The 26,352-nt window shown below is 38.4% G+C and overlaps 1 protein-coding gene across 2 annotated transcripts in view; it reads right to left on the reverse strand.

The window, feature by feature from the left end:
- LOC128589810 (CD302 antigen) overlaps window positions 1-26,352 on the reverse strand; it is a 190,133-nt gene that overhangs the window by 1,272 nt on the left and 162,509 nt on the right. For both annotated transcript variants that reach the window (XM_053596509.1, XM_053596508.1), the window contains 4 exons: window positions 24,325-24,435; window positions 18,335-18,451; window positions 17,707-17,880; window positions 14,654-14,680 (listed from right to left, as the gene is read on the reverse strand). In XM_053596509.1, the coding sequence (XP_053452484.1) occupies window positions 14,654-14,680; window positions 17,707-17,880; window positions 18,335-18,451; window positions 24,325-24,435 (429 nt within the window). The remainder of the gene's footprint in view (window positions 1-14,653; window positions 14,681-17,706; window positions 17,881-18,334; window positions 18,452-24,324; window positions 24,436-26,352) is intronic.

Here is a 26,352-nt window from a genome sequence, read left to right on the forward strand (position 1 = left end):
TACCCCACAGTCCAGTTTATCATGTTTGGCTTACTTTCTGATCTAAGACTACAAATTCAGACCTACTGCTTTCTTTATGAATACTTGCATTTAGATGTTTGTCACATTATTGAGGTTTAATAGTTTGCTTGGCTTTGAGGATTTAAGATTTGTTTCACTGAAAAAACAAGAGCTGCAGTCTTTGTATTTTTTTGCATACATTCAAATAATGCTATATTTGGGTATTTCCCTGAAGTTCTGTAAGTAGCCATCTTGTAGTTCCTACCAATCCAATACCCTTGAAATCTATAAAAATCTATTTTAATAAATTGAGGAAAATTACTGGTTTAAAGGTTAAGAGGAAAATGCTTTTGGGAAGGCATTTGTATCATACACATGTATAGTAATAAAGGACAATTAAGTTCTCTTTGCAGGTACATTTTCAATTACTTAAATACATGCATAATGCTCATTAGAATTAAAAGACAAATCTGTCAAAAATTTAATTATTTTTTCAATTTGCGAAAATAATTTAAGGAGAGCCATCAATACTTTTCAAATATGGTCACAGCTGAACTATTTTTAATCCTGAAATAAAATTTTGTAGTCACAATTTGCTAAGCTGGGTTGGTGTGTTGTTATTAAAGGCATTTAAAAAGCCAAGAAACTTGTAAACTGAGTTCAGATGAAATTCTTCCATAGTTCTATTAAACCTACCCTACCCCTTTTTTTGTATAGCACATTAACTTTACCAGTGGGAACACCCTATTTCACTTGATTAATGTACAATAACATACTCATAATCAGTATCTCCTTTAAGGATAATATGATCATAGCAATCACACAAAAAAAGTAAACTTTAGTCTAAGAACTTGGAGGTTGAGAATGATTATAGACTCAAAGTTTAACAGAAAGTTAATAAAAGACCTATATTCTAAGAACTGGACAGTATCCAAGACATCTGACACAGTAAGTATGTATGTGTTGCTGTATCTTCACATCCTGCGAGTGACCTCTAGGACTTAGGCCTGCTACATGCTATTAAAATGTGGAACAAAGCCAATCTCAAGGCAGCTGATGAGCAATGTTAAAGTGAGGTTTGTATCTGGAGAAAGGGTAGTTCTACATTAGGAAGTCTATTATCAACTCATTAAAGGAGAAACTCCATTGCTAACTTGACTGAGCAAATTAGTATCTGACACCTAATTCTAATCAAAACAATATTTCTCAGCCTAGTTAAAGGAAGTTGAGGAAACTTTTAGCAAACACTGAAAAAAGCTTTCTTTTATTTATTTATTTATTTATTTTTGTAGAGACAGTCTCACTTTACTGCCCTCGGTAGAGTGCCGTGGCATCACACGGCTCACAGCAACCTCCAGCTCTTGGGCTTACGCGATTCTCTTGCCTCAGCCTCCGAGCAGCTGGGACTACAGGCGCCCGCCACAACGCCCAGCTATTTTTTTGTTACAGTTTGGCTGGGGCTGGGTTTGAACCCGCCACTCTTGGTATATGGGGCCGGCGCCCTCAGGCGCCGCCCAAAAGTTTTCTTTTCTTATTTCTCAAGCCCACATAATCATCTTTTCAGCCTTTTTTCTGAAACTCCTGTGGCAAAGGCTACCAGTAATCTGTATGTCACTATATATACGAAAACACATGGATGTTTAGATTCAACCATAGGATGTTAGATTGTTACACATCCAGCCTTGATATTTTTTCACTTGCCTTCCCTGTCTGCCCTCTCCTCTTTATTTCTTAGAGCTCTACTTGCTAATCACCTTTGTGGACTCAAAACTTCATGGTTGATCTCAAACAATACAAGGCTTTTATGTAAATCTATAAATAAGTATATGTGTAGTTACACCTCCAAATGTGTTCTAATTTGCATTCCTATAAATAAATAGGCAATACCCAGTCATCAAATCTCGGAGACTTCCTTTTCATTAACTAATCAATTAGGACAATGTATTTTTAACCTACATGCCTGACCCATGGCAGACCATCTTTGATACACTTAGTTCTAATTCTAATACTGATCATCAGAGGCCCAAACTACATAATCCACCTCTTGAAAACTATAGAACTTCATGTTGGGCTACAGACATAGGTTAATTTGTTCATTGAACGCCAGTTGCGTACATTGAATTATCAGGCACAGGGTTTAAATGACGTGCCCACGTCCATTTAGGAAATGACAGCAAAAATTCGAACCCTTTACCTTGGTTAATGCTGATTCATCCTCTTGGATAGCCTTCCTTTCCTCTTTCCTGTCTGATAACCTCCTTATCCTTAAGATTTAAGCCTGCATCGCTCCAGTTACCTTTGCTGAAGCCAGTAACTTTCCCTTTGCCATATGCTTGCCACACTATGTGGACCCTGTAAATGAGACCTTTCCTGACCAGACTTCCAAAGAAAATAATAATACCTTCTCCCTGCACTTCCAGTCAGTCTTTTTTCATTGTCTAACTTGAGAACGTGTGGAACATGTTTACTTATTAAATACTACATATTTTAGTAATGCAGATCTACATACGTGTTGAATTCACAGATAACTCTTTTCCATGAAATCTAAAGACCAGATGTCAGATCATCTGGTTTTAAAGCCTATCATAACCTATTTCCTTTCTTCTAAACATGTTTCAGTTTATGTATGTTTTTATTTTTTCCAAAGTATACGTGTATATAACTTAAAAATCATACTTTTAAAAGGTAGGTTAATGGAAAAAAATTACTGTGCTCCTATCCCACTATTCACCCCCTTAATAGCCATGCCTCAAAGTTAACTACTACTATTACTTCCGTTATTTGTCCCCATGCTTCTAACTTAAATGCTTGCACTACTATTTTTGATTTAAAAAAAAATAATTGTGGTAAAATACACGTAGCAAAAGCTACCTACGTGTACAATTCAGTAGCATTGTGAACATTTTATATTGTGCTACCTCACCACCACCTCCACCTGTAGAACTCTTCATTTTGTAAAACAAACTCTGTTACATACTAAATAATAATTATCCTATCTCCTTTCCCCAACCCTTGGTGAACATTTCTAGTTTCTAAGGCTGACTACTTTAGGCACCTCATACTATAGGCAGGAATCACACAGTATTTGTCCTTTTGTGACTGTCTTCACTAGTCCAATGTCTTACAGGTCCATGCATGTTGTACCACGTGTCAAAATACACCATGTGTTGTTTATTCCTTTATCCTTCAATGGAGACTTAAGTTGTCTCCATCTTTTGGCTGTTAAAAATAATGCTGCTAAAAACATGAGTATGGAAGTATCAACTGTGTATACAAATATACCAGCTTTCAATTGTTATACCCAGAAGTGGAATTATTGAATCATCTGGTAATTCTATTTTTAATTTTCTAAGGAACTGCCTTACTTTTTTACATAGCAGCTGCACCATTTCACATTTGCACCAACATCATGCAAGGTTCCACTTGCTGTACATTTTCATGTCAACACTTGTTCATATACATATACATACATATATAATATATATATAGTAGCCATTAATGGGGGTGGAATGGTGCATTTGACTTTTTAAAATGCTATGTATTTTTTACTATAGAAAAATGAGTATGTAATTCATACATACATACTCTTATACTCCTTTCTTTCTCCTACAACATTATTATAGTCAGCCCCAAACAGAAAATATTCATGATACACATATCAGACAAGAATTTGTATCCAAAATTTAAAGAAAATTTGTTTACAAAAACCTAATAAGCAACCCAATTAAAAATATGGGCAAAGGTGCGGCGCCTGTGGCTCAGTGAGTAGGGCGCTGGCCCCATATGCCGAGGGTGGCAGGTTCAAACCCAGCCCCGGCCAAACTGCAACAACAAAATAGCCGGGCGTTGTGGCGGGTGCCTGTAGTCCCAGCTGCTCGGGAGGCTGAGGCAAGAGAATTGCGTAAGCCCAAGACTTAGAGGTTGCTGTGAGCCGTGTGATGCCACGGCACTCTACCCGAGGGCGGTACAGTGAGACTCTTTTTCTACAAAAAAAAATATATATATACGGGCAAAGGACTTGAACAAGTTTTTCATAAAAGTCACAAATGACTAATGTGAAAAGGTGTTCAACATCATCAGGAAATGAAATTTAAAACCACAAGATCATTACACTGCCATTTGAATGGCCAAAAGTAAAGAAATTGACAGTCCCATCATGGGATGAATGTAGAGCAAGTGGAACTTGGATACCTTGCCAATAGGAATGTAACATACTTGCCAATAGGAATGTAGAGCAAGTGGAACTTGGATACCTTGCCAATAGGAATGAAAAATTATTTGGTGGTTTCCAATAAAGCTAAATGTATAGTTATCCTATGACCAAGCATTCCACTTTTTGGAATGTGCTCAAGGACTATGATAACAACAGGTGCACAAAAAGATGTATAAGAATGTACTTGTGATTTTCTCTCATGTAGGCATGCACAATGTAAGGGTATACAGCAAACCCTCTGGATGAAGGGCTCCACTACAACTTGAACGTTACTTTAGAAACACAATGTAACAATCATTTGTACTCTCAAATTAAGCTGAAATTTAAAAAATAAATTAAAAAAAAATGTATAAGAATATACAGTCAGTTCTATCCAAATTAGTTTGAAAGAAGTAATCCAGGCTGGATGCCTATAGCTCAAGTGGCTAGGGCACCAGCCACATACATGGGAGCTGACAAGTTCAAATCCAGCCCAGGCCCACCAAACAACAATGACAACTACAACCAAAAATTAGCTGGGTGTTGTGGCGGGCACCTGTAGTCCCAGCTACCTGGGAGGTGGAGGCCAGAGGATCACTTAAGCCCAAGAGTGAGTTTGCTGTGAGCTGTGACATCACAGCACTCTACCCAGGGCAACAGCTTGAGATTGTCTACAAAAAAAAAAAGAAAAAAAAGAAATAATCCAAAATTCCATAAACAAAATAGAAAAAATGTGATATATTTATGAAAATACTATAACCCATGCAAATTAAAAGCACAATAAGGTACTACCTTACCTCTTGCAGAATGTCCATTATTAAAAAGTCATAGAACAGTAGATGCTTGCAAGGATGCTGAGAAAAAGAATGCTTATACATTGTTGATGGGACTGCTAATGAGTAGAACTTCTATAGAAAACAGTATGGCGATTCCTCAAAGAAATAAACGTAGACCATTCAATCCAAGCAATCCCAATACTGGGTATCTACCCAAAGGTAAAGAAGTCATTTTATCAAAACGATACCAGCACACAAATGTTTACTGCCACGTAGTTCACAGTTGCAAAGATGTGGAATCAACCTGAGTGCCCGTCAATTCATGAGTTAATAAAGAAAATGTGGGCCAGGCAGGGTGGGTGGCTCACATCTGTATTCTGCACTCTGGGAGGCCAAGGTGGATGGATCCATTAAGATCTGCTTGAACAAGAGTGATACCCCATCTCTACTAAAAACAGAAAAACCAGCTGGACATTGTGGTGGGTGCCAGTAGTCCCAGCTACTCAGGAGGCTGAGGCAAGAGGATCACTTGAGCCCAAGAGACTGCAGTAGCTGTGAGCTATGATAATGCCACCGCACTGTACCCTGGGCAATTAAGAATGTCTCCAAAACAAACAAAATGTATGTATACAGAGGGTGCCCAAAAAAGTATATGCATTTTGAGAAAGGAAAAAACTATTAAAATTGTAATAGTATATACTGATAATAAAAGATAAGCACAAGTCATGTTTGAGTACCTCTTAGAATTGCAGAAGGTGCAACTGTAATACTCAAATATTCCAATTGTAATACAGGTTTTCCTTTCTTAAAATGTGTATACATTTGATCACCCTCTGTATATACCATGGAGTACTACTCGGTTATAAAAAGGAATAAGATAATGTCTTTTACAGCAACATGGATGGAACTGGAGACAATTATCCTAACTGAAGTATCTCAAGAATGGAAAAACACACCACATGTACTCTCTGATAATTGGGAGCTAAATGATGGACACTCATGGACAGAAAGAGATGAAAAGGACATTGGAAATCAAGAATGAGGGAACGAGGGGTTCTTTGAACTACTTGGTACAAAGAAAACTATTCTGGCCCCGAATTAAGACTTCTATAAGGTATCCATGTAACAAAAATACTTGTACCCCCTTAATATTTTGAAATAAAAATAGTATGAAGCAATTGAAAAAAGTACAATGTATATGCATATGAATCTAAAAAAAAATTCTGCGTGAAAGAAGCCAAACAAAAGTATGTATTATGAATATAGCCATGTGAAGTTCAACATCAACTCCAACCTATGGTGACAGAAATCATAGTAGTGGTTACCTCTGAGGTGGGTCATGGCAGCATGGACATACACTGGAGAAGGTGAATGGGGGAACTTTGTATAGTGATGGAAATGTTCTATATATTGATTTCAGTGGTAGTTACACAGGTAAAAACATAAATATTTATCAAACTGAGATTTGTTTTACTCTGTAAATAATACCTGCAAATATGGACATTTAAAACTCTACTATCCAACTAGCAAAAATCAAAATGTTTTGGGGGCAGAGACAAGATGGCTGACTGAAGCCAGCTTTCCACAGAGGCTCCCGTCCAGAAGGAGAGTTAAAGGACAGAAATTTAGTAAGTAACCTGGTGGATTTGAGCTGCACCAAGAGAGAAGGTTGAAGAATGCACATCAACCCTGCTGAGGCGAGCTGCGACTACAAGGATACAAACAAAAGGTACAAAATCCATCACCAAGCGGACAGGAGTCCCCTCCCCCATGAGAATGGCACGGAGTGCCCCACAAACAAATGGGCAGAATTCAAAGGTCCTCCCACTACACTCCAGGGGAGAGACCCTCTAAAAACTGGACCTACCTCCCCTACTAGGGTGCCAGGCATAAAACTGTATAAAACTGTATATATTCTCTACCTGCAACTCTGAGCTCCCAGCACTCCCCTCCACTCTCACTCTGAGGTCTGAAGGCCTGTCCCCCAGGATTCCAGATTCTTGGGTGATTTCTCGAGGGGTGTGGACAGTGCCTAGACTGCAGCTGGTCAGTGCTGACTCTGGGGCACGGGAGCGAGGAGAGGATGGTCAGCTGAGAGGGAACCACACCGGAGTGGCAGTTCCCTGAGGCACAGAGTGGCAGCCGTCTTTTGGCAACAATATGGCTCACTTCCGGATATTCTGAAGCCACACCCCCTGTCTCCCTGGGCAACCAGAGGAGGCCAGAAACCACCATGAACATATCTGGGCTGAAATGCAAGCCCTGTGAGTAAAGGATTTGCCTGAGGCGGTACTGACCTGGGTAGAGCACAGGGACTAGAAATGCACTCGCAGACCCCGGAAGTTCCCAGGGTGGGGCTGACCCAGAGGACCACTTTACTGAGCCTAAGACGAACCTGGCCCTCAGGGGATCATCAGCCAATAGACAAAGGAAGGCAGCAGGATAGAACTGACAGGGGAATTTAGCAGGAACAGAAACAAAATCCTGCAAAGTTGTTCTGTTCTGTTCTGTCAGTAACATCAATCAGGGGCGGGGCTGGAACTGAGTGAACACCCCCCAGCCTTCATCAAGCGCCCAAGGTTGTCAGGCCTCACCTCCTCCTGCTAGGTAGAGGCAGAGCACAGCGGCCTGGCTGAACAGAAATAGATTTCCTTGTGATTCAGGCAGGAGCAAACCCTTGGAGTATCTGTTCACTACAGGCAACTGGGTCAGCCAACTCCAGGGCTATCAGTGACTGGGTGTGACAGAGGTACAAGGTAGGGAAGGAGGCATCAACCTTCCCAGACTGATCTATTGGCTGGATGGCTCCTCCTGACTACACGCAGCACTGGAGCAAGCCATATCAGAGTACTCACCAGACCCCTCTGATCCAGGTCCCAGAGACCTCTTAAACTCTCCCACCTGAGACAGGTGCTGACTAAGACAATTGATTTGGACCTTTTGAACTGAGCCAATTGCCTGAGGACTATTCAGGTGGTGCCCTGGGTGTGTGGTTGTAGGAAGGTTTGATTTTCCTTTTCCAATTGTTGCCTGTGGTGGGTGGGGTGATGTAATTGCTGGTATTTCTCCACAGCTGAGACTTCAACCGAGAGTAACTGTTTCACTAGGGTCAAACAGAAACAAGCTGAAAACAAGACAGAACCACTCAGCCCCACCACACCAAACAGGGCCCCCATTTCTCAGGCCATAGCACTGTATGGGTCCTTGACAAAGCTCCAGAAGAAAAATCAAACGGTGTAAAACAATCATGGGGGTGGAATCAGTGGCATGAATAACCAGAATAGAGCAATCTCCCCAAGGAAAGATATGGCAGATGTAACTGAAGATCCCATTCATAAACAACTGGCCAAGATGTCAGAAATCGAATTCAGAATTTGGATTGCAAACAAGATTAATAAAAGGGAGGGAAATTTGGAATTAGAAATTCAAGCAGCAAATCAAAAGTTGGAATTAGGAATTCAAGGAGAAATTCAAAAGTTGTCTCAAGAATTTAACAAATTTAAAGACAAAACCACCAAAGATTTAGACACACTGAAGCAAGAATTTGCAGCCCTCAAAGATCTTAAAAATACAGTAGAATCCCTCAGTAACAGAGTGGAGCAAGCAGAAGAAAGGATTTCTGACATTGAAACAAAGCCTTTGAATGCTCCCAAACTCTCAAAGAGGAAGAGAAATGGAGAGCAAAACCGGATCATTCTCTCAGAGAACTCTGGGATAATTAGAAGAAGGGTAATATCTGCCTCATTGAAATCCCTAAATCTGATGAAGTGCCCTCACTAGGCACAGAGGCTCTTCTCCATGAAATTATGAAAGAGAATTTTCCAGACATGCCTAGAGATTCTGAAATTCAGTTAGCAGACAGTTTCAGAACCCCAGCACGACTCAATCCCTATAAGACATCCCCCAAGCATATCATAATTAACTTCACTAAAGTTAATATGAAGGAGAAAATTCTCAAAGCAGCCAGACGTAAGAAAGCCATTACCTACAAAGGGAAAAATATTAGAATGACTGCAGATCTCTCTGCTGAAACTTTTCCAGCCAGAAGAGAGTGGTCATTGACTTTTAATCTCCTAAAGCAAAATAACTTTCAACCCCGGATCCTGTATCCAGCTGAACTGAGCTTCATTTATGATGGAGAAATTAAATACATTAATGACATTCATATGTTGAAGAAATTTGCCATAACCAAACTAGCTCTTCAGGATATTTTCAGACCTATCTTCCATAATGATCAACCCAATCCTCTACCACAAAAGTAAACTCACTCAGAAACTTTTGATCAAACTCCAACTTCCACACTGGCGAAAGGATTAAAAATGTCCACTGGACTTTCGAAAATGTCGATATCCAAAACTTTACCAGACTTACCAATATTCTCCATTAATGTGAACGGCTTAAACTGTCCTCTAAAGAGGTTAGCTGACTGGATACAAAAATTCAGGCCAGATATTTGCTGCATACAAGAGTCACATCTTACCTTAAAAGACAAATATAGACTCAGGGTGAAAGGATGGTCGTCCATATTTCAGGCAAATGGTAATCAGAAAAAAGCAGGTGTTGCAATTCTATTTGCAGATACAATAGGCTTTAAACCAACAAAAGTAAGGAAGGATAACAATGGTCACTTCATATTTGTTAAGGGTAATACTCAATATGACGAGATTTCAGTTATTAATATCTATGCACCCAACCAGAATGCACCTCAATTTATAAGAGAAACTCTAACAGACATCAGCAACTTGATTTCCTCCAGCTCCATAATAGTAGGAGATATCAACACTCCTTTGCCAGTTTTGGATCGATCCTCCAATAAGAAGCTGAGCAAAGAAATTTTACATTTAAACCTAACCATCCAACATTTGGATTTAGCAGACATCTACAGAACATTTCATCCCAACAAAACTGAATACACATACTTCTCATCAGTCCACCAAACATACTCCAAAATCAATCACATCTGAGGTCACAAGTCTAACCTTGGTAAATTTAAAGGAATAGAAATTATTCCTTGCATCTTCTCAGACCACCATGGATTAAAAGTGGAGCTGAGTAACAACAGGAATCTGCATACTCATACAAAAACATGGAAGTTAAATAACCTTATGCTGAAGATAGCTGGGTCAGAGATGAGATTAAGAAGGAAACTGCCAAATTTTGGAACAAAACGACAATGAAGACACGAATTATCAGAACCTCTGGGATACCGCAAAGGCAGTCCTAAGAGGGAAATTTATAGCACTGCAAGCCTTCCTCAAGAGAACGGAAAGAGAGGAAGTTAACAACTTAATGGGACATCTCAAGCAACTAGAAAAGGAAGAACATTCCGACCCCAAACCCAGTAGAAGAAAGAAATAACCAAAATTAGAGCAGAATTAAATGAAATTGAAAACAAAAGAATTATACAACAGATCAATAAATCAAAAAGTTGGTTTTTTGAAAAGGTCAATAAAATAGATAAACCTTTGGCCACCTAATCAAAAAAAAGAGTAAAATCTCTAATCTCATCAATCAGAAATGACAAAGATGAAATAACACCAGACTCCTCAGAAATTCAAAAACTCCTTCATGAATATTACAAGAAACCTTATTCTCAGAAATATGAAAATCTGAAGGAAATTGACCAATACTTGGAAGCACGTCACCTTCCAAGACTTAGCCAGAATCAAGTGGAAATGTTGAACAGGCCCATATCAAGTTCTGAAATAGCATCAACCATACAAAACCTGCCTAAAAAGAAAAGTCCGGGATCAGATGGCTTCACGTCAGAATTCTACCAAACCTTTATATATATATTTTTTAATTTTTTTTATTAAATCATAGCTGTGTACATTCATGTGATCATGGGGCACCATACACTAGTTTCATAGACCGTTTGACACATTTCCATCTACCAAACCTTTAAAGAGGAATTAGTACCTATATTACTCAACCTGTTCCAAAAGGTAGAAAAAGAAGAAAGACTACCCAACATGTTCTATGAAGCAAACATCACCCTGAGCCCCAAACCAGGAAAAGACCCAACAAGAAAAGAATATTATAGACCAATATCACTAATGAATATAGATACAAAAACATTCAACAAGATCCTAACAAACAGAATCCAGCAACACATCAAACAAATTATACATCATGACCAAGTTGGTTTTATCCCAGGGTCTCAAGGCTGGTTCAATATCTGTAAATCAGTAAGTATAATTCAGCACATAAACAAATTAAAAAACAAAGACCATATGATTCTCTCCATTGATGCAGAAAAAGCTTTTGATAATATACAGCATCACTTCATGATCAGAACACTTAAGAAAATTGGTAAAAATTGGTACATTTCTTAAACTGATAGAGGCCATCTACAGTAAACCCACAGCCAATATCATATTGAATGGAGTTAAATTGAAATCATTTCCATTCAGATCAGGAACCAGACAAGGCTGCCCATTGTCTTCACTGCTCTTTAACATTGTAATGGAAGCTTTAGCCCTCACAATTAAGGAAGAAAAGGCGATCGAGGGTATCCATATAGGGTAAGAAGAGATCAAACTTTCATTCTTCGCAGATGATATGATTGTGTATCTGGAAAATACCAGGGATTCTACTTCAAAACTCTTAGAAGTGATCAAGGAATACAGCAGCATCTCAGGTTACAAAATCAATATTCATAAATCGGTAGCCTTTATAAATACCAACAATAGCCAAGTTGAAAAAAAGTTAAGGACTCTATCCCATTCACAGTAGTGCCAAAGAAGATGAAATATTTGGGAGTTTATCTAACAAAGGACGTGAAAGATCTCTACAAAGAGAACTATGAAACTCTAAGAAAAGAAATAGCTGAAAATGTTAACAAATGGAAAAACATACCATGCTCATGGCTGGGAAGAATCAACATTACTAAAATGTCCATACTACCCAAAGCAATATATAATTTTAATGCAATCCCTATTAAAGTTCCACTGTCATACCTTAACGATCTTGAAAAAACAATACTTCGTTTTATATGGAATCAGAAAAAACCTAGAATAGCCAAGACATTACTCAGAAATAAAAACAAAGCAGGAGGAATCACGCTACCAGACCTCAGACTATACTACAAATTGATAGTGATCAAAACAGCATGGTACTGGCACAGAAACAGAGAAGTAGATGTCTGGAACAGAATACAGAACCAAGTGATGAATCCAGCTACTTACCGTTATTTAATATTTGACAAACCAATTAAAAATATTCAGTGGGGAAAAGATTCCCTATTTAACAAATGGTGCTGGGTGAACTGGCTGGCAACCTGCAGAAGACTGAAACTGGACCCACACCTTTCACCATTAACTGGATTAAAGATTTAAACTTAAGACATGAAACTATAAAAATACTAGATTAAAGATTTAAACTTAAGACACGAAACTATAAAAATAGTAGAAGAGAGTGCAGGGAAAACCCTTGGCGAAATTGGTCTGAGGAGGACCCCCAAGGCAATTGAAGCAGCTTCAAAAGTACACTACTGGGACCTGATCAAACTAAAAAGCTTCTGCACAGCCAAGAACATAGTAAGTAAAGCAAGCAGACAGCCCTCAGAATGGGAGAAGATATTTGCAGGTTATGTCTCCGACAAAGGTTTAATAACCAGAATCCATAGAGAACTCAAATGTATAAGCAAGAAAAGAACAAGTGATCCCATCGCAGGCTGGGCAAGGGACTTGAAGAGAAAATTCTCTGAAGAAGACAGGTGTGCGGCCTACAGACATATGAAAACATGCTCATCATCCTTAATCATCATAGAAATGCAAATCAAAACTACTTTGAGATATCATCTAACTCCAGTAAGATTAGCCCATATCACAAAATCCCAAGACCAGAGATGTTGGCATGGATGTGGAGACAAGGGAACACTTCTAACACTGTTGGGGGGAATGCAAATTAATACATTCCTTTTGGAAAGATGTTAGGAGAACACTTAGAGATCTAAAAATAGACCTGCCATTCAATCCTATAATTCCTCTACTAGGCATATATCCAGAAGACCAAAAATCACAACATAACAAAAATATTTGTACCAGAATGTTTATTGCAGCCCTATTCATAATTGCTAAGTCATGGAAAAAGCCCAAGTGCCCATCGATCCATGAGTGGATTAATAAATTGTGGTATATGTACACCATGGAATATTATGCAGCCTTAAAGAAAGATGGAGACTTTACCTCTTTCATGTTTACATGGATGGAGCTGGAACATAGTCTTCTTAGTAAAGAATCTCAAGAATGGAAGAAAAAGTATCCCATGTACTCAGCCCTACTATGAAACTAATTTATGGCTTTCTCATGAAAGCTATAACCCAGTTACAAACTAAGAATAGGGGGTAGGGTGAAAGGGAGTGGAGGGAGAAGGGAGGTGGGCAGAGGGAGGGTGATTGATGGGATTAAACCTGTGGTGCATCTTACAAGGGTACATGTGAAAATTAGTAAATGTGGAATGTAAATGTATTAGCACAATAACTAAGAAAATGCCAGGAAGGCTGTTAACCAGTGTGATGAAAACGTGTCAAACGGTCTATGAAACCATGGTATGGTGCCTGATGATCACATTAATGTACACAGCTATGATTTAATTAAAAAAAAAAGTTTCATTGCTGTCAGGGATACAAAATGGTACAACCACTCTAGAACAGTATCATATGAAAGTTATAGATTCATTTTCAATCCAGCAACTGTATTTCAGGAAGTCTAACATACAGATAAACATGTACTTGTGCAAGATGATTCATTTATTGTAGTATTGTTTATATCAGCAAATGTTTGGAAACAGTGAAGTAGAGATCTGAAGCTCATTAAAGGACTATATATACCCATACAATAGATGAATATCCAGTTAACAGAAAAAGAATGAAGGTCAATTTGCAATGATATGAAGAGAGAGATCTCTAGAATATATTAGTAAATTAAAGTAAATTAAATATATAAGTAAATTAATTAGTAAATTAAAGTAAATTAAAGATATTAGTAAATATATGTCATATATCTCAATTTATTTATATTAAAAAAAAAAAAACCAACCCACTAGACTGTCAAAGAAACTAAGTAAAATGGTCCCCAATAAGAGTAAAGAGAATAGGGTGGATGGGGGCAGTGTTTGCTTTTAATAGTTTTGATTTTTTGAACCACATAAATATATCATCTGTTTCTTTCTTTTGTTTTTGTTTTTTTTTTTTGAGACAGACTATATCACCCTTCGTACAGTGCCGTGGCATCATAACTCACAGCAACCTCAAACTCTTGGGCTTAAGTAATTCTCTTGCCTCAGCCTCCCAAGCAGCTGAGACTACAGGCACCTGCCACAATGCCCAGCGATTTTTTTGGTTGTAGTTGTCATTGTTGGTTAGCCGGTGTGGGCGGGTTGGAACACGCTAGCCCCAGCGTATGTGGCCAGCACTCTAACCACTGAGCTACGGGCACCAAGCCCATCTGTTTCATTTTAAAAAGAAATACATGTAGTAAGCCCTTAAGACAGATGCTTCATGAATTGTATATACAACTATAAGGTAAAACATTTTTTAACAAAAGATGCAGTCATTTCCTCAAAACCGCAATGGCATTAAATTTGATGTAAAAAAAAATTGGTCTGTAGTAATATTTTAACATGCCAGGATTTTAATGTATTTTTATTGTTGGAAAAATTCAAAGACCAAACTATTACTTACCTGATAAATATTTCCTTTCATATGGGACTAAAATACAAAAGAAAATACAAATTACACTTGAAGTATGTTCTTGTTATAAGACTGAGTTTAAACATTTTCAAAGTCATTAAAAATGAACCCCTTAACATAGTAGTTTAATATCCACATAATAGTAGCCTAGTATCTATATTTCTATTGCTTCAACAATTGTCTCCATTATATTTTTTGAACTTAGTTTTGGGGTAGATTTTTTTTTTTTTTTTTTGTAGAGACAGAGTCTCACTGTACCACTCTCGGGTAGAGTGCCGTGGCGTCACACGGCTCACAGCAACCTCTAACTCTTGGGCTTATGCGATTCTCTTGCCTCAGCCTCCCAAGCAGCTGGGACTACAGGCGCCCGCCACAATGCCCGGCTATTTTTTGTTGCAGTTTGGCCGGGCCTGGGTTTGAACCCGCCACCCTCGGCATATGGGTCCAGCGCCCTGCTCACTGAGCCACAGGTGCCGCCGGGAGTAGTTTTTTTGTTTTGTTTTTTGGAGGCAGACTTTTATTCTGTTTCTCTGGTAGAGTGCCATGGTGTCATCTCATCATAGCTCATAGCAACCTCAAACTCCTGGGCTTAAGCAATCCTCTTGTCTCAGCCTCCCAAGTAGCTAGGTCTACACCTGGCTAGTTTTTCTATTTTTTTTTTTTTGTTGTTGTTGTTAGTGGAGATGGGGTCTCACTCTTGCTCAGGCTAGTCTTGAACTCCTGAACTCCAACAATCCACCCACCTCAGATACCAGAGTGCTAGGATTACAGGCATGAGCCACTGTGCCTGGCCTTGAACTTAGTTTTTCTTTTTTGTTTTGTTTTGTTTTTATTGTTTGGGATACACTGAGGGTACAAAGAATTAGGTTACACTGACTGCATTTGTTAGATAAAGTCCCTCTTATAATTGTGTCCCACCCCCAAGAGGTATGCTATATACCATGACCCCCATCTCCCTCTCCATACTACCTCATTCCCTTACCCTACCCCTGTATTAGCTCATCTACTGCCTTCACATTAGAATTGACTACATTGGATTCTTGCTTCTCCATTCTTGTGATGCTTTACTAAGTTGAACTTAGTTTTTAAAGAAAGACGTAGAGACCTAACAAAATTCATTAGCTTGAGCCTGTGCATGCTGGCTCACATCTGTAATCTTAGCACTCTGGGAGGCCAAGACAGAAGAATGCCTGAGACCAAGTGTTCAAGACCAGACTGAGCAAGAGCAAGACATCATCTCTGCAGAAAAAAAAAGAGAATTAGCTGGGCATGGTTATGGATGCCTATAGAAGGATTGCTTGAACCCAGGAGTTGAAGACTGCAGTGAGCTATGCCGACACTACTGTACTCTAGCTCAGGTGAAAAAGTGAGATCATGCCTCAAAAAAAAAAAAAAAAAATTAAGGTGGTGCCCATAGTTCAGGGATAGGGCACCAGCCACCTAAATTGAGGCTCGCAAGTTTGAACCTGGCCCAGACCAGCTAAAACAATGACAACTGTAAAAAAGAAAAAATAGCCAGGTGTTGCGGCGGGCGCCTGTAGTCCAGCTACTTGGGAGGCTGAGGCAAGAGACTCACTTGAGCCCAAGAGTTTGAGGTTGACGCCATGGCACTCTACCCAGAGTGATGGCTTGAGACTCTGTCTCAAAAAAAAAAAATTAGCTTGTTTAGTAAAAATAAGGGATGTCAAGAAAAAGACAATAATGAGGTGAGGAAAATAATATTCCAGTCAGAGAGTATAGAGAAGGTCATAAAACAGTTGTGACTTTAACTTCATTAATATGGATTTGCTCACTATTTCTGAGGCTTTGAAGTTATAGTTTAATTAAAAACTTGGTTGATTTCTTTTCTTAGCATTGTAGTCTTTGGTTTATGTAATGGTGCCCTGAGGTGCAGTGTTTGGAAAAGAATGTTTAGAAAATCACATATTTTAAGTTGAATATTACTACCATAATAGTATGACAAACGCTGATGTATAATTATCGTAAAACTAATTGTAGTCAAGAACCCTGCTGTAGCAAATAAAGAAATCTGTGTAATTCTATATGTAAAGAAAGGAAAAATCAGAGCCAGACGTATAGTTGTGGTCTACAGTTGAAGTAAAAAAGAGAAAATACTAAGCATACAAAATGGGAAATGGCTGTTTGTGTCATGTTTCAAGCATCCCCAAATTCATATGTATTTTAAAATTTTAAGTTTCCTTAATAAGAAAACGTTTACTTCCTAAATTGAGAAGAACAAACTTTGTGCAGTGTTTAACAAATAACATAAAAATATTGTTGTGGGCCAGTATAATTTTGTTCATTAAAAAGCGCTGTGGCCAGGTGCTCACACCTATAATCCTAGCACTCTGGGAGGCTGAGGTAGGAGGATTGCTCTAGCTCAGGAGTTTGAGACCAGCATCAAACTCCTGAGAGTGAGACTCCATCTCTACTAAAAATAGAAAAAATTAGCCAGGCATTGTGGTTGGCACCTGAGCAACAGAGTGAGACTCGGTCTCAAAGAATAAAATAAAAATAAAATAAAATAAAGCATTGTGATGGATCAGAAGAAAACTTACATTTTAATGCAGAATATAAGCCATGATATAATTTATATTTGACTGAACACAGGTTGTTAGTTCTTATAAAGAATCTAATTGCTTATAAAGTCACACATGAGGATTCTGCAATTATACACAAGTATTCTTTACTGCTTCTCAATCAAATTATATACAAAGAGACTATAATTTCTTTAAACAGAATAATTTTTGACCTCCTGCAAACTCTAAGAGTAAACAGAATGAAATTATGCCTGCTTCACATGATCTGGCCCTACCTCATAAATGCAAGTATCAGACTACTTCCAAGAGACTTGAGAGCAAGCTTTCCTACTATATTCTGAAGTCAGTGCCTTAAGAGCAAGCTTTCCTACTATATTCTGAAGTCAGTGCCTCCCTCTGTTAATGAGGCAAACTAATCTCAAAAAAAAAAAAAAATTATTTGAAAAGCAGCCCTACTCTCACCATCCCTGTTGGAATGAAAAAAGGACCACCAATAATACTTACTAGCTGCTTTACATAGTGTTCCTTCCACGGAAGAAACTTCACAATTTCCTTTTCTCCATTCACCTGTCTTGGTGTGCAGAAAAGCACAGGTGTCAATTAGATCCTCACCATCTTCTTGGTCTGTCCACTTATTAAATGTCATATTTGAATTATCAAACCACTTGAAACTCGCATCTGTCAATTAAGGAATATTGTTAACATTATGTCAGTTTTTAAAGATGTTAAAGGAAAGCCAAAGAAAAAGATCTAGGACTAAAGGTGGGAAGTTAGCTAAAGTATATCTGGTCTAAACTTGTGGTTATAGGAATTAAATTCCACAGGGACATATTCTGTGTACAGACAAACCATCAAAAGGTATTGGCTGAAGAACGTTCTCATGAAGATCCCATTTTTGTAAAGCTTAAAACCCTATTTCAATCCATACAAGAGAATCAACTGTGGCTTTCATCTGTGAAACACAGTGAGCCATTCAGGCATATGCAGCAGTACAAGTCATGTGCACACTGAAAATACAATACCCACAGGAGGCCACAGAAAACATCAACTTGAACTAGACAACTGAAGAATCTAAAAGCCATCAGTTTTAAAGAAAGAAAAAGTCGTGTCCCACAAGGTAAATATCACTCACCGTCTGTGTCATAAAACATGCCTAGCAGGATATCATCTGGGCTTTTCCATTGCTTTCTCAAAACATCTAGGATAAAAGCATTTTCTTCTTCATTATGTATGCTTACCATGTCTGCTCCTAAAATTATTTTAAAGAGAAAAAACAAGTCAGTATATTTCAGAATCAGTGGAAATCACAGGAGGGTCCTAAGGGAAAAAAGACAATAAATTTAACTACAGGGGAAAAGAAAACTAAATGACAAAAATCTCCCCCCAAAATATCTATTGTTAAGGAGGAAAACCACAAACTGGACAGACTAAATCTCTACTATAAGTAAAAAACTATAAAGCAAACACCTAAACAGAAAAACAAAATTGGTCTCAGACTACTATAAAGGCAATTCACTTCTACAGAAGAAAAAATAACGCAAGAAATGTGAAAAATCCAATCTCATTAATGAAAAGTTAAAAATAGGGTGGCACCTGTGGCTCAGTGAGTAGGGCGCCGGCCCCATATACCCAGGATGGCGGGTTCAAACCCAGCCCTGGCTGAACTGCAACCAAAAAATAGCCAGGCGTTGTGGCGGGCGCCTGTAGTCCCAGCTGCTCGGGAGGCTGAGGCAAGAGAATCGCGGAAGCCCAAGAGCTAGCAGTTGCTGTGAGTCCTGTGACATCATGGCACTCTACTGAAGGCAGTAAAGTGAGACTCTGTCTCTACAAAAAAAAAAAAAAAAATTAAAAAAAAGAAAAGTTAAAAATAAAAGTAAGCACCTTTTTAGACTTGCTGATTAAACAGTGCAGGCCTTTCAGTGCGGACAAATAAGAACTCATCAGTGGCAAGCCAAAATAATAATTAGTACAGCCTTTTTGGAGAGAATTTAGGAAGATGTATCAAAAGCCCTAGCAATTCTTAACAATTTAAGCTGAGATAGTCATTAGCTCTGCACGCAACTAAGCATAATCACTAATGTTCATCACATATTGTTTATGACACTGAAAAACTAAAAGTAATGCTTCATGTCAGATTATGGTTTATCTATACAGTTGAATAGTAAGTCAATTATGGCATATCTATACAGTTGAATGTACGTTATTAGAAAATATGCATTCTATATTTACTGCCACAGAAAGACATCTTTAAGGGAAAATGCAGATTACAGAAGAATTTGGCTTCTATGATTCCATTTTTATCTTATGGAAGATTTATTAAAATATATTTACATAAGGAAAAGAAGTCTAGAAGCATAGTTAAAATGTTAACAACCACAGGGTGGTAAAAACTAGGGTATTTTTGTTTTATTTTTTAAATAATTGCTATATGCTTTTCTATAGTGATCATGCATTGATTGTGTAATTAAGAAAGAACTTTTTTTTTTTTCTTTGAGACAGAGTCTCAAGCTGTTGCCCTGGGTAGAGTACTGTAGCATCACTGCTCACAGCAACCTCAAACTCTTGGGTTTAAGTGATCCTCTTGCTTCAACCTCCCAAGTAGCTGGGACTACAGGTGCCCACCACAACGCCTGGCTATTTTTTGGTTATAGTTGTCATTGTTGTTTGGTGGGCCCAGACTGGATTCGAACCTTCCAGCTCTGGTGTATATGGCTGGTGCCTTAGCCGCTTGAGCTACAGGCGCCAAGCCTAAGAACTTTTAAAGAAAAAATATGACTGATCTTTAAAGTACTAAATAATTAGCCCAAATACAAAATTCAGCCAGGTTCTCTCTCTGAATTATTTCTCAATTTTTCAAAACTTTTATGATTTTTAAAAAATCATTCCAGCTGCTATTACATCTACCTGTTAAATGTAATATAAAATTTTGATCTGTTTTACTCTAAAAATTTACTTATGAAATGTTACCAAAATGTCATTCTAAAAAATCCTCAAGAGAATATCTAACTAGGTTATAGTTTAGGCTACATCCATAAATGAGTTTTTTATCCTTTTCTCTGACCTTGTAGCAGCCAATGGAACTTTAATGATTTTTAACATTGTAATCTAATTAAATACTGCATAGACTTAAATTAGTATATCAGGCAAATAAGACACTTTCATTTTCTTTAACAGATGACAGCATAAATCCCAGAAGAATTAATGTGCTCAGGCAAATCTTTTTCACAATGCATTACCAGTGACACCACCTGCTGAGATGTAATTTGGGTCTTTAATTCTCTTTATGGCTACTGATGTAGCTCATATATCACAAAAAAAAAAGACTGAAAATATTTATTGTTATAACTGATAATACATAAATTAAAGGTAAATGTTGCAAAATAAGACAAATGTCAGCTTCTCACAATTATTTTCCTAAATGAAAAATAGTAGCAAAAATAAGGAGAAGCACCATCAGGAATTTAGCACAAAGCACCAGGAGTATTTATACACATAGCTCTCTGAAGGCCCCAAAGTAACAAGTCACTTATAGAAATATACCCTAAATGACAGGTTTATTATGTGATTATGTATGGCAGTGGAGATTTTTTCCACAGGTAAATATTCTAGTATTCCTTATGCATTTTCTTCATATACAGCACAGAAAACACAACTCATGCCAACGTACTGTTCTAAACCCAAACACTACTCTAGCCAAAAGTAAGTAACAGTAATGCCAACTAAACGATTCGTCCATGAAATGGGTAATTCCTGTATGGAAGCAGGTGTACAGAATTATCAAATAAATGGAAGGATTCTTAGGAATGAATAAGGAACCTTAAAAAATCAACTCAATAAAACACTCTATTTTAAAATGTTTAAGAAGGGAAAAAGATAATTTTCTTTAGACATGACAAATTTTATAATCATATCTATATATAATAATTTAAAATTACTAAATAGCCACCCTGCTTCAACAGGTAGGATTAATGGACTATGAAATAAGCAATCAAAAAAAAAAAAAGCCACAAAGTTTTCGGGTGTTTTTAATCAAGTTTTGCTTTACTTGATAAAGAAACAACTACCTTCAAGTAAGTTATAGAGGAAGTCAGTCAACAAGTATTATGTCTCTGTCTAATAAATAGCTGCTGTACTATTTACAAATATTAGAACTAAACAATGAACTTTGATCTTCTAGTTCATACAAACTATTAAGGATATGCAGTTTTCTTGGCTCTCAGCCTCCAATATAATTTATTTTTTTTATTTTTTTTATTTTTTTTGTAGAGACAGAGTCTCACTGTACCGCCCTTGGGTAGAGTGCCGTGGCGTCACACGGCTCACAGCAACCTCCAACTCCTGGGCCCACACGATTCTCTTGCCTCAGCCTCCCAAGCAGCTGGGACTACAGGCGCCCGCCACAATGCCCGGCTATTTTTTTGTTGCAGTTTGGCCGGGGCTGGGTTTGAACCGGCCACCCTCAGCATATGGGGCCGGCGCCCTACTGACTGAGCCACAGGCGCCGCCCGCCTCCAATATAATTTATGTTATTGAAATTTATGTTTGGGCTTGGTGTTCATGGCTCAGTGGTTACGGTGCCTGCCACATACACCAAGACTGGCAGGTTTGAGCCCGGACTGGGGCCTGCTAAACAATGACAACTGCAACAAAAAAATAGCCAGGCGTTGTGGCAGGCGCCTGTAGTCCCAACTACTTGAGAGGCTGATGCAAGAGAATTGCTTAAGCCCAAGAGTTGGAGGTTGCTGTGAGGTGTGATGCCATGGCACTCTATTGAGGGTAACATAGGGAGACTCTGTCTCAGAAAAAAAAAAAAGAAAGAAATTTATGTTTATATCTAAGTAAACCTAATATAAAATATTTTTATTAAAGGGACAGAAAACAGTTGTAGGGAAACCCCATTTAAAAACATCTTGTAAAACTAGTAAAATTGCTATTATTTTATTACAGTGACTTGAAATAAAACCTATTGTCATGCTGGAGATTTTGTCTTATTTTCACAGAGCCAATGTTTAACATTATTTGGTAAGTAGGAAGCTTTTAGAGGAAACAACAGATATGTATTAAGTACTGGGTGGCACTTACTCCTTCTATGATAAATGAATGTGATTTTGATTAAGGTATCCCTAATACAGTCTTCCAAAACATCATATTGGTGTGTTGTCAGAAATTGTGTTTTTTAGGTAAAGAGCATTTCTAGAATTTTCTTTTTGAGACAGAGCCTCAAGCTGTCACCCTGGGTAGAGTGTCATGGCATCACAGCTCACAGCAACCTCCATCTCCTGAGCTCAAGCGATTCTCCTGCCTCTGCCTCCCAAGTAGCTGGGACTACAGGTACCCACCACAATGCCTGGCTATTTTTTTGGTTGCAACCGTCATTGTTGTTTGGTAGAACCTGGCTGGATTTGACGAACCGCCAGCTCAGGTGTATGTGGCTAACGCCTTAGCTGCTTAAGCCACAGGTGTGGAGCCAAGTAAAGAGCATTTCTAGTTTTTTTTTTTTTTTGCAGTTTTTGGCAGGGGCTGGGTTTGAACCTGCCACCTCCATCATATGGGGCCGGTGCCCTACTCCTTTGAGCCACAGGCACCGCCTAAAGAGCATTTCTAAATGCTGGAGTTATGTATATGTCTAAGACAAAATTTAATGATGTGATTAAGAGTTTTTTTAGGTCTCATATATTAATGCCAAGCATCTTTAAAGAAGCAAGGACTCTCATGTCACCAGCTGGGATATTTCAGTTGAAAAAGATGCCAGCTATGGCTCAGAGCCTGTGGCTCAAGAGACTAAGGCGCCAGCCACATACACCTGAGCTGGCGGGTTCAAATCCAGCCTGGGCCGCCAAGCAACAATGATGGCTACAACCAAAACACAGCTGGGCGTTGTGGTGGGTGCCTGTAGTCCCAGCTACTTAGGAGGCAGAGGCAGGAGAATTGCTTGAGCCCAGGAGTTGGAGGTTGCTGTGAGGTATGATGCCACACACTCTACCCAGGGTGACAGCCTGAGGCTCTGTCTCAAAAAATAAAATAAAATAAATTAAAAAATGCACTTTTTAAAAATTTCAGAATGTTCCATGGGTACAAACATTTTGGTTACATAAATTGCTTTTGCATCATTTTTCAAAAGTTATAAGTATGCCCATCACCCTAACAGTGTACACTATATCCATTAGGTGTGAATTTACCCATCTCTTCCTCCCCTCCTATTTTAATTTGATTAGTGTTATTTCCATATGTATACATAAGTGTCAATTACTTCCAATTTAATAGTGAGTACTTGTGGTGTTTGTTTTTCCATCCTGTGATACTTCACGTAGAAGAATGGTCTCCAATTCCCAGGTTGTTATAAAAGATATTAGTTCACCATTTTTTATGGCTGAGTAGTACTCCATGGTACACATAAACCATATTTTGTAACCCACTTATGTATTGATGGGAACCTGGCTTGTTTCCACATCTTAGCAATTGTGAATTGTGCTGCTATAAACATTCAAGTGCAGCTGTCTTTTTTATAAAGTGCCTTTTTTTTCTCTTTGGGTGAATACCCAGTAATGGATTGCTGGATGGAATATACAAATGGCTTTTTATCATTTTTCCTTAATGTACTCTTCTTTACCATCGTCTCACTTCATGGTCCTATGTAATCTGATTTCTGCCAACTCTGCATGCCTAAAACAGTGCTTTCAGGGCAAAATAACAATGTGATTAAGTTTGAAATCCAGCAGTTCTAGATTTGAATCCTGGCTCTGCCAATTATTACCTGTGTGATCTGGAACAAATAATTGAATTTTATTTCCTTTCTCGATAAAGGAAGATAATAATAAACTACTTTGATAAGTTTGCTCTGATAATTAAAGCCAGGTAGTGCCTGGCACAGTGCATGCATATTAAATAGACACTTGGTGCTATGAAACATCCTTTGGATAATATTGTCCAACAACTGCCTCCTAACTCTAGGATTGAGTATACACTCAATTCTACTGGCTGTGGCTTGTGTGTTGGAGAATGAAAGCTGTCCTTTAATTTTAACTACCCACTTAAAAGTCAGATACAACAAAATTATTTTTCCAAAGAAATTCATGAACAATATTTACTAGTTGGTAAAAAAACACAGAACAAGCCTCTTACCATGGTCAGTACATTGACTTCTGACATCCTCTATGCTTTCTACTTTGAGAGCTTCTTGAAGGAAAACATAACAACTGCCTTGGAACTGAACCCAACTGGATGAAGGACAATCTATGGAAAAAGAAAAACCATGTTAAGAAATTAAGAATTAAGAATTACATGATCTGAAAGATGTTTGGAGAACACTTAGAGATCTAAAAATAGACCTGCCATTCAATCCTATAATTCCTCTACTAGGTATATACCCAGAAGACCAAAAATCACATTATAACAAAGATATTTGTACCAGAATGTTTATTGCAGCCCAATTCATAATTGCTAAGTCATGGAAAAAGCCCAAGTGCCCATCGATCCACGAATAGATTAATAAATTGTGGTATATGTATACCATGGAATATTATGCAGCCTTAAAGAATGATGGAGACTTTACCTCTTTCAAGTTTACATGGATGGAGCTGGAACATATTCTTCTTAGTAAAGTATCTCAAGAATGGAAGAAAAAGTATCCAATGTAGTCAGCCCTACTATGAAACTAATTTATGGCTTTCCCATGAAAGCTATAACCCAGTTATAACCTAAGAATAGGGGGAAGAGGGGGAGGAAGGAGAGAGAAGAAGGGAGAATGGGCAGAGGGAGGGTCATTGGTGGGGCAAAAAGAAAAAAAGAAACAGCAACCTGGCCAGTGCAGTGACTCATGCCTATAATTCTAACACGCCAGGAGGCCGAGGCAGGAGGATCATTTGAGCTCAGGAGTTTGAGACCAGCCTGAGCAACAGCAAGACCTCTGTCTCTACTAAAAAATAGAAAAACTAGCTGGACATTGTGGCAGGCACCTGTAGTTCCAGCTACTTGGGCAGAGATAGGAGGATCGCTTGAACAAGGAGTTTGAGTTTGCTGAGAATGAAGCTGAGGCCACGGCTTGGGCAACAGATTGAGACTCTGTCTCAAAAAAAAAAAAATTAATAATAATAATAACATACAGCACAAGTCCTGTTGTACAATAGCACCTAGGTTATTTTCAAACTCCTAGTTTTCATATTAGATGGAGGGATCATGACTGTTTACATTATTAAAATGAATTAACTAAAATAAAGGCAGGTCATACATGGAAAAAAAAAAAAGAATTACATGAATTGGGTGGTGCCCGTAGTTCAGTGGGTAGGGCGCCAGCCACATACACCGAGGCTGGCAGGTTCGAACCCGGCCCAGGCCTGCTAAAAACAACAATGACAACTGCAACAAAAAAAATAGCTGAGTGGTGTGGTGGGCACCTGTAGTCCCAGCTACTAGGGAGGCTGAGGCAAGAGAATCACTTAAGCTCAAGAGTCTGAAGTTGCTGTGAGCTGTGACAACACAGCACTCTACCCAGGTGACAGCTTGAGACTCTGTCTCAAAAAAAAAGAAAAAAAATTACACGAATTCCCGAAATAAGGAAATTAGATATTAAATGTTCATCTGCACAGAAAGGCAATTTCCCTGGTCAAGTCTTTCTTAAAATAAGATATCGGTGTAATAGGAATTTCTTTTTATTTTACATGTAGAAAAAGACAACTGTGATAATGATTATCTTCTGATTTGACAGCAAAGTTACAAAGCCTTTAGGTTGTTTAGGAATTCAGGTATGTAAATTGTAGCATTATTACCGAGGCAACAAATTATCAAGAAAAAAAGCAAACACAATTAGAGACTTCTCCTTGAAGTCTGCAATAATAGTTTATAATAACAATCTCAAAAGTCTTAAAAGTTTTTTTTTTTTTGTAGAGACAGAGTCTCACTTTATGGCCCTCGGTAGAATGCCGTGGCCTCACACAGCTCACAGCAACCTCCAACTCCTGGGCTTAAGCAATTCTCTTGCCTCAGCCTCCAGAGTAGCTGGGACTACAGGCGCCCGCCACAACGCCTGGCTATTTTTTGGTTGCAGTTTGGCCGGGGCCGGGTTTGAACCCGTCACCCTCGGTATATGGAGCCGGCGCCTTACTGACTGAGCCACAGGCGCCGCCCCTAGTCTTAAAAGTTTTATAAGGCCCT

This window comes from Nycticebus coucang, chromosome 7, assembly GCF_027406575.1.
Source record: "Nycticebus coucang isolate mNycCou1 chromosome 7, mNycCou1.pri, whole genome shotgun sequence".
Taxonomy (NCBI): domain Eukaryota; kingdom Metazoa; phylum Chordata; class Mammalia; order Primates; family Lorisidae; genus Nycticebus; species Nycticebus coucang.